Genomic DNA, 14159 nt, shown 5'->3' on the forward strand with positions numbered 1-14159 from the left:
AGTTGGATGGGGGCAATTCAGGATAAGGCCTTTTTCTAAAAGCATGTTATTCAGTTCCTAGCATGGATTACCACCAGCGTGTAGCTAGCTCTTTGGCACTCTGCCGGCACCCACTGGCCCTTCCCTGTAGTCAGTATAAATCCCCATGCCCCTGTTGCCTAATTATTTGTAGAGGGCCAATTTAGGCTAGAGGCAAAGGCCTGAGGAGGGAAGGGAAAATTCTTTCAATGACTACATGAAACTGGTTTTCGGAAAGAAATAAATACTGAGCTTCTTTGGAGATGTTCTTGTTTCAGAGTCACAGGGATATAGATGTGATCATTCAGGATGCATTTCTGTAGGATTTTAGCAGGCTCTTGTAGACTCAGAACTGAATGATGAAGATATCATTTTTGTTAAATAGATACTATCAAATAGCAGTAAGGATGTGATCTAGGACAGGGAGCCAAAAAATCTAGGTTTGAATCTTAGCTTTGCTATTTTTTTTTCACCTGTGATCTTGGGCAGATCATGTAAGAGAAGCAATAGGTATTGGGAAATGAACCCTAGAAGTCAGAAAACAACACAACATGATACAATGAACATTTATTAAGAACCTACAATAAGTACTCTGTGCAAAGGACTGGAGGTAATATAAGGTTATTCACCCTAAGGATGGTGATTATTGTCGAGTTGTGTCTGATTCTTCATGATTCCACACATCATACTGTTTTCTTGGCAAACAGAGGTTAAGTGATCTGCCCAGGGTCACACAGCTAATAGTCTGAAGCTGGATTTGAACTCAGATTCTCCTGACACCAGGCCAAGGGTTCTAACCACTGAGCCATCTAGCTACCCCCAATGATGATGATAGCTGGTACTTATATAGTACTTTACACATAATAATTCCTTTGATCTTCACAATAACCCTGTGTGGTAGATGCTTTTATTATCCCCATTTTATAGATAAGGAAACTGAGGCAAAGAGGTTAAGTGACTTGCCCAGGGTCATAGCTAAGGAATGTCTGAGGCCAAATTCAAACTCAGATCTTTTTGACTCTAAGCTCTGGGTTCTAGATCAAAGCATGCTATTTTTTTTTTCACTTCCTTTTCTTTTCTTTTTTTTTTTGGCATGTTTTTTTCCCCCCTTTTGGTCTGTTTCTTCTCTAACAACATAACTAATATGGAAATATGTTTTATATGATTGCACATATGTAACCTATATCAAATTGCTTATCATTTTAGGGAGGGGGAAAAGGAGGGAGGAAGAAAATTTGAAACTCAAAATTAAAAAAAGAATGTTAAAAATTAGCTTTACATGTAATTGAAAAAATAAAATATTAAAAAAAAGAACCTAGGAAGTGGAAGAGTAAGAAGGCATGGAGAGGCAAGGATGTTGCAAAGTTGACTGCATTTGATAACTGATTAGATTTTTTTTTTCAGTAGTGACTGATAGTTTCTTGGTTGCTGGTTTTTATTTAAATTTTTAATTAATTAATTTTTAGTTTTCAACATTCACTTCCATAAGCTTTTTTTTTTTTTTTTAGTGAGGCAATTGGGGTCAAGCGACTTGCCCATAGTCACATAGCTAGTGAGTTTTTATGTGTCTGAGATCAGATTTGAACTTAGGTCCTCCTGATTCCAGAACCAGTGCTCTATCCACTGCGCCACCTAGCTGCCCCTCCATAAGCTTTTGAGTTTTCAATTTTCTCCCCTTCCCTTCCCTTTCCCCCTCCCCAAGACAGCATGAAATCTGATAGAGGCTCTACATATACATTCATATTAAACACATTTACACAATAGTCATATTGTAAAGAAGAATGAGAACCAATGGGAGGAACCACAAGAAAGAAGAAACAAACAAACAAAAAAAACAGAAGGGAAAAAATAAGATCAAATAGTATGCTTCCATCTGCATTCAAATTCCATAGTTCTTTCTCTGTGGATAGCATTTTCCATCATGAGTCTTTTGGAGTTGTCTTAGATCCCTACATTGTTGAGAAGAGCCAAGTCTATGAAAGTTGGTCATCGCATGTTGTGGCTGTTACTGTGTACAACGTTCTGATTCTGCTCGCTTCACTCAGCATCACTTCGTGTAAGTCTTTCCAGGTTTCTCTGAAGTCTGCCTGTTCATCATTTTGTATAACACAATAGTATTCCATTACATTCATATACCACAACTTGTTCAGCCATTCCCCAATTGATGGGCATCCCCTCAATTTCCAATTCTTGGCGACCACAAAAAGAGCTGCTATAAATATTTTTGTACATGTGGGTCCTTTTCCCATCTTTTTGATCTCTTTGGGGTACAGACCTAGAAGTGGTATTGCTGGGTCAAAGGGTATACACAGTTTTATAGCTTTTTGGGCAAAGTTTCAAATTGTTCTCCAGAATGGTTGGATCAGTTCACAACTCCACCAACAATGCATTAGTGTTCCAATTTTCTCACATCTTTTCCAACATTTATCATTTTCCTGTTTTGTCATGTTAGCCAATCTGACAGGTGTGATGTGGTAAGTACCTTAGATTTGTTTTGATTTGCATTTCTCTAATCATTAGTGATTTAGAGCATTTTTTATATGACTATAGATAGCTTTAATTTCTTCATCTGAAAACTGCCTGTTCATATCCTTTCACCACTTATCAATTGGGCATGACTTATATTCTTATAAATTTGACTCAGTTTTTTATATATTTTAGAAATGAGGCCTTTATCAGAGACATTGGCTATAAAAATTGTTTCCCAGCTTTCTGCTTCCCTTCTGATTGCATTGGCTTTGTTTGTGCAGAAACTTTTCTGATTGAATATTAAAAGAGTTGGGGAAGAAGCGTCAAAGATATCAACAAGAACATAAATATGAGAGATCACGTAAGTGGCGGTACCTCAGATAGAAGGAAGTTTGATGAAAGAATAGGTTTAAGGGAACTCTCAACAGAGAGAGGAAGGAATAACCCTAACCCTAACCCTAACCCTTCCTCTCTCTGTTGAGTACTTCACCTCATACTTTACTGAAAAATCGAGGCCATTTGTCATTATTTCTCAACAGCTTGACATCATCCTCCATTCTCCCCTCGTTTCTTCCCTTCTCTGATCATGAGATTGCCCTTCTGCTTGCCAACACCAGTCTTGTATGTGTACCTTGATTCCACCCCATCCTGCCTTCTTTGCTGAAGGTTTTCACCATCATCCCCAACTGCCGTCTGCACACCCTGTTAACTGGTTTCTTCTCTGCTGCCTACAAACACACTCATATTTCTTCCTGTCCTTAAAAAAAACAAAACAAGACCCCAAAACAAAACAAAAAAAATCCTTTCACTATTTTTACTGTCTCTGTCCTATTTCTATCCTCTCCGTCTCAGCCAGTCTTTGAAAAAGCTGTCTACACTTGTTGCTTCCACTTCTTTTCTCTAACTTGCTTCCAAATCTTCCGCAATTGCCTTCTGACCTCAGTATTCAACTGAAATTGCTCACTCCAAAAATTGCCAGTGAATGATCTCTTAATTGTCAGATTCAATGGTCTTTCTCAATCCTAATTCTTCAGCTTCTCTGAATTATTTGTCATTGTTGACTACCCTCTCCTCCCAAATGCTCTCTCCACTCAATTCTTCTTCACATTGCTCTCATCCTCCTCCTGGATACTCCTTAATTGCCTTTAAAAATTGCTTTTAAACTATCTAATTTATTTTTATTCTGAACTTAATAAACATTAAATAAGATAAGAATTTCCAAAATTTGCAAAGTAGAACAGGAAAAGAGTTTTACAAATGAACTTGTGAATCTTTGTTACATAGGCTTTGTTTTTCCTTTTAAATATATGATAAATTTAACACACAGCTTTCAAAACTTTCCTGCTTGTTTGTGTTTTCTTCTAGCCTTTCTTCTGTTCATTTCTTTTAAGAGTTTAAAAAAAATTAATTTTAAAATTTAAATTGAAAAACACCAAATAAATAAATTTAAAAGCACCAAAATTGTAGTAGAACAGAAAAGGATTATATATGAAACTGTAAATCGTTGTACAGTTTGCTTTTTTCTTAAAATATAAAAAAAAATTAACATTTATGTTTCTAAGATGTTCTATTTGTCTGTGATTATTTATGGCCTTCTGTTGTCTTCTGTGAATTTTTTAGAAAAATGCTTCAATGATCCTTTTTCCTTTTTCTTTGATAGCTCTCACTCTTCTGAAGTCATGATGAAATGTCTGAATTTCATTTAATGTGATACTATTTTAACCTTTTCTCTGAGAAGGTGATGGTCTGACAGCAAACAGACAACTGGATTCTGCTTTGACTCTTACATCAGTAAGCAGGTATTTCCTGTCTGTTAAGATATAGTGAGCAATATATGAGAGGCAGTAGAGTTTAGTAGAGACAGAGGTGGCCTTTGATTCAGGAAGACCAGGGTACAAGTCCCACTTCAAACACAAGCATGCTGGCTGTGTGAGCCTGGGGAAATCCTTTAACCTTCGATGCCCTAGGAAACCCTCCAAGACTGTAAGTTGCAGGAGAAGTGCCAGTCTGCATTGGTAGAAGACATTTCCTTAATGAGAATTACCTATAACAATGAAATCACAGATTCAGGCATGGTAGGGCCTACTGGAATTTATGATTCTCTGTAATAGCCCTTAAGAACCCAAGGTCACCTCCATACCATTATAAAGTATTGGAGGAAGACTTTTCTTTAGAAGATACTCAAATGGACCTGTACTTTCATCAATGTGGATATACCCTCCAAAGATGAAGATCGCAACTCATCCATGTCTGCTCATCCTGTACTACTCTTGGTCATATCCTTCCATGAATTTGCCACAGGAGGTCTATCGCATGTGTTTCTTCACATTCTTTTGATATCACACAGATACCAGTAGTACATGCAGGCTGTCCATCCCTCTCTCTTTGTACGTGGCCAGCTCATCTTCTTTTTTGTTCACATGATTCTTTGAAAACATCCTTTACATTGCTTCTCCATCTAAATTCCTTGTTTGTAATATGCTGTGGCCTCTTTGTGGTCAGTTAGCTGACACAGTGGATAAAATGCTAGGGCCTGGAGTCACGAAGACTCCTCTTCATGAGTTCAAATCCGGACTCAGACACTAGCTGTGTGACTCCGGGCAAGTCACTTAACCTTGTTTGTCTCAGTTTCCTCATTTGTAAAATAAGCTGGAGAAGGAAATGGCAAACCACTCCATTATCTTTGCCAAGAAAGCTCCAAATGGGGTCATGAAGAGTCAGACATGACTGAAACAACTGAACAACAACAACAAAAGTGACCTCTTCATGACCACTATATGCTTCTTCATTATACTTTGGGTGATTCTCAACTGAATTGTTTCAGAGATTGTAGAGTTCCATGACTTGCAGCCGTATAATACCAGAAGAATATTCATATGAAAAAGATGGCCCTTTGTTTCAGGGAGAGCATTGAAAAATGCTTTTTTTTTTTTTAAACTGCAACTTTATTTATTTTTGCTTAGGCAATGGGGTTAAGTGACTTGCCCAGGGTCACACAGCTAGTAAGTGTTATGTGTCTGAGGCCGGATTTGAACTCAGGTCCTCCTGAATTCAGGCCCAGTACTCTGTCCACTGCCATTGAAAAATGTTTTAAAATTTCTCTCTTTTCCTCCTATTCAGTTCTGGACCCAAACTTATTGTCCATTGTGGAGGATATTTCATATAATGTTAAAAAAGAAGTGTGCTACAAGATAGAATGTTGAAGTGGCAGTTAGGTAGTACAGTAGATAGAGTTCTGAGCCTGGAGTCCAGAAGACCTGAGTTCAAATCCATCTTCAGACACTTACTAACTCTATGACCCTGGGCAAGTCACTTACACACTGTCTGCCTCAGCTTCTTCAGCTGTACAATGGGTATTATCATAGCACTTTCTCACAGGATTTTTGTGCAGATCAAATGAGATAATGTATGTAAAACACTTAGTACTGCACGGTAGCAATGCTCTCCCTCTTCCCTCTTTCCCCACAAGCAAAGTGTTCTAAGGATATTTTAGAAGGGAGAGATAATTTTGAGCTTGGAAAAGGGCCAGAGCGCAAGGACAAATTCACGGAGAGCAGGTACCTGAGCTGGACCTTGAAAAAAGAGTAAGGTTTCAGAGGTAGAAACATGAAGAACCTCTGTGAGTGCAAGCAGATTGTAAGAGACAACGAGAGGAGTTAAGTGAACAGCTAATCATGTAGTACAGCTGGACTATAGAATGTACAGTGGAAAGGGAAAGTGGAGCTAGATCAGGGAGGGCTTTTAATGTTAGGAATTTCTTCTTTATCGTATCATAACAATTTCAAAGCATAAACAGCCAGTTTCACTGAGGTAGTATTCTAGCCTTTTTGGTTAGAATTCCTTAAGTTGCTCTCTGCTTTTTTGTTAAAGAGGAAGATAAGTAATACTTAGGTAGATTCTATCAGGAAGACTACCTAGACTAGCTAGATCCGACACTTAACCACTGCTGCCTTCAGTTTCCCTGCCTATAAAATGGGAATAATAATAGCACCTACCTTCTATGATTCTTGTGAGCATCAAATGGGATAGCTTATGTAAAGTGCTTTGTAAACCTTGAAGTGCTATATAGATGCTAGCTGTTATTGTTAGAGAAAATGCAAACCCCTGCCTTTCATATTTCTTTACAAGGTTGATTCCGACTGGTACTCACATCTCATTGGTACCTTCTCTCTGCCCCTCTGATGGCACCCTCTGACTGGAGAGAAAGGCCATGGGCTCTAGGGACTCTATTTAAGAAAAAGGCTCAGCATGGTCCTCTCCCCATGTCCCCCCAGCTATACTGCTTTTGGACTTCTTTCTTTGGATTTCTCCATTGTGTCTCTGTCTAGCACCTCCCCCCACCCCACTCCCATCCCCGCCCATTTTCACCCTATCTTCCTAGCTCTGTCCTTACTTCTTAGCTTCTATTTTCCCTATTAGATTGTAAGCTCCTTGAAGGCAAGGGATGCCTTTATTTTTATTTGTATCTGTATTCCCCAGAGCTTAGCAAAGTACCTGGCACCTGGTAGATGCTTAATAAATGTTTATTGACTGACTTGATCACCAGGCAATTAAACTGACAACCTAAATAGGTTCCAGTTTGATTCTCCACCTCTGTCCCCAACCCCCCTCTCCAAGTAATACTGTTTAGTTCCAGGAAAATTAGTGAAGCTTTGCCAACCTTCCCACTGAATGAAAGGTAAGACAAATTTCTTTCCAGTGCCAGCAGGGGTCAGCTGGAGTACTAATATCAGGCCCTTGTTTGCAATACTTATAACTTTTTCTGGTTCCTGCCTGAAAAGGCAAGCAGCTCTGACCTTAACCCAAGTAACCCATTATTCCCTCTCTGGTCACCCAGGCAGGCCTTGCTGTAGCCTAGCCTTTGGAAGTCTGCCTATCCCGTTTGGTGGATTTCACTGCCTGGCATCTACTTCCTTATTATTCCTTAGCATCTTCCTGATGCAGTCCTGTTTTCTCATTAGTTCAATGAAATATTTTGGGGCTTGAAAACCTTTAAATGACCTCAAATCATTTCTCACAGGTTCCTGACTACTAGAACTAGTCCTAAGGTTTAAGGATTTTCTTTTGGGGGGGGATGGGCAATCATCACTGGGTGGAAGTTAGCTAAGAGATATTCTAATCAATAATCAATAAACAAGCATTTTTAAGTGCCTACTATTTGCCAGGCTCTGTGTAAGGTGCTAGGGATATAAAAATGTAACAAGGGCCATGCCATGAAGAATGCTCAAGATGTCCTTTCTGGTTCTCATTGACCACATGGAAAATATGGGGCCTGCTTCTAAGTATGTGGTATCCTAGTACTGAACAGACTTGGTGTTTTGTTATGGTGTGGAAAACCCTATATAGTGTCTTGGTCTTTCTCCAGCCCGTGATAGTGGCAAGGGAGTGGGGTATTATGTCAGTAAAAGAAGAGTCAGTTTCCAGCTTGGTTTCTCTTTCTTTGACTTTTCTGGTGGCATCATGTAACTCCAAAACTTTCAATGAGGTGTAGGAAAGGCAGGTGATGGCTATAAACAAATGGAATCTAAAATGTTTATCTTGCCTAAGCAAGTCTGAGGCTAGGTTTGGACCATTTCTTTTGTATTTATTCTTTCCTGATCTTAGATAAAATCTAAGATCTAAGATGAAATGTCCATTTATTCCTAGATAGGCATGTTCAGGCTGAGAGGTGACTTTGGGTTCAAGAGGTCAGGAAAAGGCTCTCTCCAAAATTATGAGTAATCTCTTAAATGCCAAATCCAATGGTATTTTCTATCCTCATCCTTCTTGACCTCCTTGTAGCTTTTGACACTATTGATCACTCTCTCCTCCTTGATACTCTCTTCTCTTATTTTTCATGACTCTGCTTTCTCTTGGTTCTCCTCCTACCTGTCTATCTACTCTCAGTCTCCTTTGTTGGATCATCATCCAGATCCTTCCCATTACCTGTGGATGTACCTCAAGGTACATCCTGGGTCGACTCCCAGATAGAGATAGACAGACAGATATAGATAGATATGGGAACACAGAGACAAAATGACAGTATTCCCTGCCTTCAAGGAGTTTACATTCTAATGAAGAAAAATGCACATGTATGTGTATATATACATGTGTATATGTGCATGTGTATATTAAATCTATAGATAGAGATATAACTATCTCTATGTATATACGTATGTATGTATGTAATATAGATCTAGCCATCTATCTATCTATCTTTATCTGAGAGTAGGCATAAGACAGAACCTTGAGGTATACCCACAGTTTGTGTGTGTGTGTGTGTGTGTATGTAAGTATGTGTCTGTAGTTCTATCTACCCATCTCTATTTCTCTACATGGCTATATCTGCATAGACATATTTATCTATATCTATCTCCAGTCCTAGTCTTTCTCCTTAGTTCTAGCCCTGTAGTATCACCTGCTGCCTCAGCCAGGTGAAAGAATCATGGCCATTCTTCCCTCTACCTCAGATGGAAAGAAAGGAGAGAAAAATTGCCAAGAGTGGATTGTTCTTTTTCTATGCATACTTAGCTCTGGTTCAACAACTCCTGAGTTATTGGGCCTTCTGGCTCCTAAGCTAACCAGAAGACTTTTTGTCGCTACAGAATACCAGCTGATGAAAGTAAGCTCATCACACCTGTACACATGGTCAGATTTGAAGCAGGCAGAGGTATCTCTGCAGTGCAAAGGGTGCTGGGTTTGGAGTCAGATGACCTGAGTTCAGATTCCGTGAAACCAATTAACATCTGTGTGACCTTAGGAAGGTCACTCTCTGGGTCTCAGTTTCCTCATCTGTCAGAGGTTCTTAACCTAGAGTCTGTGAACTTGGCTTTTTAAAATATATTTTGATAATTGTGTTTCAACAACGACAATAAAAAAAAGAATGTAAACTCCTTGAAGGCAGGGAATATCGTAATTTTGTATCTGTGTTTCCATGCTTGTTATGGTGTCTGTCACATAGGAGGCATTTAATAAATATTTATTGATTCATTGTATAGCCAGGAAGGTCTTTACAGATTGGACATATGAGAGAAAAAAGCACCTAAGAAAAGTATTTGATGTGAACTTTCAAGATGGAATGTGGGGGCTGAAGAGGAAGAGAAATTTTAGGCCTGAGGAATGTTATAAACAAGAGCATGTGAGAAAGTAAAGCAAATGAATTAGCAGTGGTAAGTAAGTGGATTTGGCTGTAGCACAGAGTACGAGGAGCAGAAGGGAGTAAGTAGTATGACATAGGGTTAGGAAGGTAGGGTGGGGTCAGATTGTGGAAGGCCTTGAATGCTTGCCTAAGGATTTTATTCAGTAATCATTGTAAATAATGATTATTTTAAGTATTTAAGCCTCTGAAAAACTAAATAATAGGAATACTTTTTAAAAACTCAAATGTATGCTTGATGGTTTGTAGACACAGCATCTCATGTTACATGCTTTGTCCCCTCCTTAGCCTGCTCCCGATCAACTTTAGGAAAAGTGCTTTTGAAATTTAGTGCTTAAAAGCAGAAATCTAATACTTTAAATTGTTCCATATTATAGAGGTGTGAGTATAGTGGAGGACTGGCCAATGAGCCCAGTCCTTGTGCAGACATTTTGTAACTGGTTGCAGTTTGTTAATCATGTGGTTAAGTGAGGCCTTTTGGATTGGCTTAGATTCAGAGCTAGGCTGCATTCAAAAGGCATTAGCCAGCAAGGGCAAATCTCTTGGCTCTGTCTCTTTCTAGCCCAGCTGACATGAAAGAAGAGCAAACTGCTGTGGTGTTCCAAGCGGGGGATAGGCCTTGGGCCCTCTCTCTCAGAGCCCTGATGAAACTGAGAGTTCATGGCTCTGCTGTTGCTTTTGTCTTTGTTACGTTTATTCTTTCCTACTTTTAGGTGAAGGAGATTGGAGATGCTATGACCTCGTGAGCTTTTTAAGGTCAGAATGACAAGTCATCAGAAGTCTATGAGCTGGAGCAGATGATGGGAATTTCCAGGAGCCATATGGGAATTTCAAGCCATTGGAGAAACAAACCTGGTCCACCAGTGACAGAGATGTAGATTCTCCCATCCATTGGTCATGCCACAATTGACAGTGACCCTGGTCCGGTGAAAAATAATTCTTGGATGTTAAGTCTGAGTCCATTCTTCCCAGGGACTGAGGTTCTATGGAGGAGAATGTACCCTCAGATGTTGTGGGAAACAATTTACACTTCTGTTCTTTGCTGTATCTTCCTAGTGAATATCCCTTCAAAAAAGCTAATTGCTGTTGATCAGTTAAATGAAACTGAATGCTTATCACTGGTAGCTAACGTAGGCAAACATTCTAGAATGAAGGTTTTATACAATAACACAGAAGAAAGACAATCATAGTCCCTTAGGTGTACTCTAGAACCCTGAGGACAAGGTGTGCCTGTCCTTGATCTGGGAGAGTGAGTCTAGCTAGGGCAGGAGTGGGGAACCTGTACGGGCCTCTCGAGGGCCTTCTAGGTCCTTGGGTGTGGCTTTTTGACTGAGTCCAAGTTTTACAGAACAAATCCTTCTCTTAAGGGGATTTGTTCTGTGAAGTTTGGATTCAGTCAAAGGATCGCACTTGAGGACCTAGAGGGCCACATGTGGTATTGAGGCCGCAGGTTCTCCACCCCTGGTCTAGAGTGTCACTACAAGAGGAATGATTTTTAAAAGAATTGAATGAGGCAGAACACTTTCATCTCTGTTTTTTCCTATTAAATCAATTATAATAATCATAGTTCTATAAACATGAAATCAAAGTAGGCTCCAAAATCGTACCCTAGAAGGCTGGAAAGGCTAAGCAGAATTTGAGATTGTAGCTCTAGCTTCTGGTCAGCAGGTGGCGCTGTACCTTTGTATTGCCTGGTCTATTATGTAACACATGGGAGCGGGCTCTGCCTGGGAGGCCCTGCTTTCAGTACAGGTGAATATGCTAATTTAGATCATAGGTTTCAGAGCTGGAAGGGACAATGGTGATTATCTAGTTCAATACCCTCATTTTTTTTCCAATGAAGAAATTTAGGTCCCCAAAGAGGGCAATGACTTGTCCAAGATCACACAGGTAGTAAGAAGAGAAGCTGGGACTCAAACCCACATCTTTGGACTCCAAATTCTCTGCTCATCACGCTTATAGTGCCCGGTAGAATTTTAAACCATCATATACTTTACAATCATTAAAAATCATCCCACTTTCTCTGATAATTTTTCTAAGACTCTCTTGGATTTATTTGTAAGAAGGTGTGAGGCGTTGGCATAGAGGACACTGTCCTGCTGGAATTGTGAGTTCAACCTCCTGCAGGACTATATCGTCTGACTTGGTGACCCTGGAGGGATGACACGGACTGTCCATCTCCTAAGACTCCTGCCTTATGTGGACTTCTGTGGTTGAGGGAAGTTGTGGGTTTACAGATGCTTGAGAGTAATTTTGTTGTTTTGTGTGCTGATTATCTTATATTGTTGATTTGCTTATCCATTCTATGCTAAAAAAGAAAAAAAACACGCAAACCCCAAACAAACACAAAACCTCCAAAGCCAGTATCACAAGATGCTGTCTCCAAGCGTGTTTGTCAGTGTGGTCTGTGGAGAGCAAATGCTACGAGGCAAGGCCGCGTAATTAGGTCTCGCTGTATATAGTAAATTAAAGACAAATGCAGAGTTTGGTGGGGAGGTGAGGGGCTCAGAGCTAGGTTTTCTTTGGGTGAATCCACACATTTACACACGCCCCTTGACAATGAGGTGGTGCTGCCTTATACAGGGAGAGGCAGAGCAGAACAAGTGGACAGTGTCCAGCTCTTACCTGGTACTTCCAGCCCGTGGGGTGTGCACCAGTCATCAGGCTGAGGGTGAGATTCTCAAGAACCCAGATCCTTAGAGCTGGATGGCATGTAATGAGCGGCTGGCAATGTGCCAGGCACTATGCTGAGACAGCGTGACTACCCACTGCTAGGAGAAATCAGGGAAGGCTTTGTGGAGGAAATGACAATTTAAGTTGGACCTTGTTATTATTGTTCAGTTGTGTACGACTCCATGTGACTCTATAGACTTTGTCCGTGAGGTTTTCTTGGCAAAGATACTGGAGTGGCTTGCCATTGCCTTCTCTAGTGTGTTCCCATCTTACAGATAAAGAATTAAGGCAAATATAGGTTAAGTGACTTGCCCAGGGTCACCCAGGTAGTGTCTGATGCTGGATTTGAACTCAGATCTTCCTGATTTCAGGGCTGGCGCTCTATCTACTGCAATGCCTAGCTGCTCCTAAGCTGGGCCTTAGGAATAGGATATGTAGAGCTGGGCAGAGAGAAGCAGAGAATGTCAGGTGGAGGAATCAGGATGAAGCAAAGGCATGGAGATAAAAAATGGTGGGAGTCTATATTTTTCTTTTCTTTTCTTTTTTGTCTATATTTTTCTAGGGGCAGATAGGTAGTGCAGTGGATAGAGGTAGAGTCACAGGTAGAGCACTGTGACTGGATTTAGGAAGACCTGAATTAAAGTCTGGCCTCAGACATTACTAGGTGTGTGACCCTGGCAAGTCACTTAATCCTGTTTGCTAAATTTCTTCATTTGTAAACCTCTAGTATCTTTGCCAAGAAAACCCCAAATGGGGTCACAAAGAGTTGAATGACTGAAAACAACTGAACAAAAAAAAATTGTCTAGAATTCAGAGTGTATGGAAGTGCTTGAGTAAATTGGAGGGTAGGTCTATGAGTCAAGAGTGATGAACTTGGGAGTCAGGAGAACCCTGAGTTTAAATACTCTCTAACATTAGTTGTGTGACCACAGACAAATCACTTAATCTCTCTGAGCCTCGGTTTCCTCCTCTCTAAAATGGAGATTGTAATATTTGCACTATTTATCTTATAGGGCTGTTGTGATGCTCAAATAAGATAATGTATATAACTCATTTTGAAATTCTTAAAGTGCCAGAGCAATGTTAGTTATTATTATTATTACCAATGATAGTTGAGACTAGTGAAAAATCTAAGGGCCTGAGAAATTTGGTGGTGGTGGAGGTAGTGGTAGGGTGGGGTCTCTCTTTCCAAAGCTATCCTTTGGAATGACTATGATTGAAAAGCTATTATTGAAAATGATGGGGAAAAATCATTCCTAATCTTATGCATTTGGTACATTCTTTGTGTGCAATAGAGTTAAGCTCAAAACTTTAGTTAAGAAAACTTCAGAGAACAAATGTTTACTGAAGCCTAGAGCACTCCAGTCTCTTTGGTTTCCAGGATCGGAGGTGGTATGTGTGTGTGTGTGTGTGTGTGGTTGATGTTTTTAGAACAAGGCAATGTCTCAGCCCTGTGGGAGCAGATTGCATGAGACAAGTACCCAGAGTGGGGGAGAGAATGCCAGCCAATCTGTTAGATTTCATCATCTGCTGGTCCTGGGCTGGGGAGATTCTTCGTGTGTGTGTGTGTGTGTGTGTGTGTGTGTGTGTGTGTGTGTGTGTGTATGTATATGTATATATATACATATACATATACATATATATGTATATATGTATATATGTGCTTGCTTCACATACGTAAGCCTGGTGGGATAGTGCTTTTGAAATTCATCCTCTAGGGGGGGCTTATGTGCTACCACCTAAAAATACTTCTTTTGATCTATTTTAGGTTTAGTAAATAAATCTCTGGGTTTATTCTTTATTCTGATAAGTATGGATCTGGGGTGTTTCTGCTCTGGGAAAGCATCTACAGGCAAAGAGAAGA

The 14159-nt window shown here is 40.0% G+C and overlaps 1 protein-coding gene across 1 annotated transcript in view; it reads left to right on the top strand.

Annotated features, from left to right (window-relative positions):
* Window positions 1–10959, top strand: part of LOC114053699 (lymphocyte antigen 96-like) — a 90348-nt gene extending 79389 nt beyond the window's left edge. Inside the window, exon 4 of the mRNA XM_027876820.1 lies at window positions 10336–10959. Coding sequence (XP_027732621.1) covers window positions 10336–10388 — 53 coding nt within the window. The 3' untranslated portion in view covers window positions 10389–10959. The remainder of the gene's footprint in view (window positions 1–10335) is intronic.
* Window positions 10960–14159: the final 3200 nt, after the last annotated feature.

The sequence above is a fragment of the Vombatus ursinus genome, unplaced genomic scaffold (genome assembly GCF_900497805.2).
Source record: "Vombatus ursinus unplaced genomic scaffold, bare-nosed wombat genome assembly UNPS02014812.1, whole genome shotgun sequence".
NCBI classification, from domain to species: Eukaryota; Metazoa; Chordata; class Mammalia; order Diprotodontia; family Vombatidae; genus Vombatus; species Vombatus ursinus.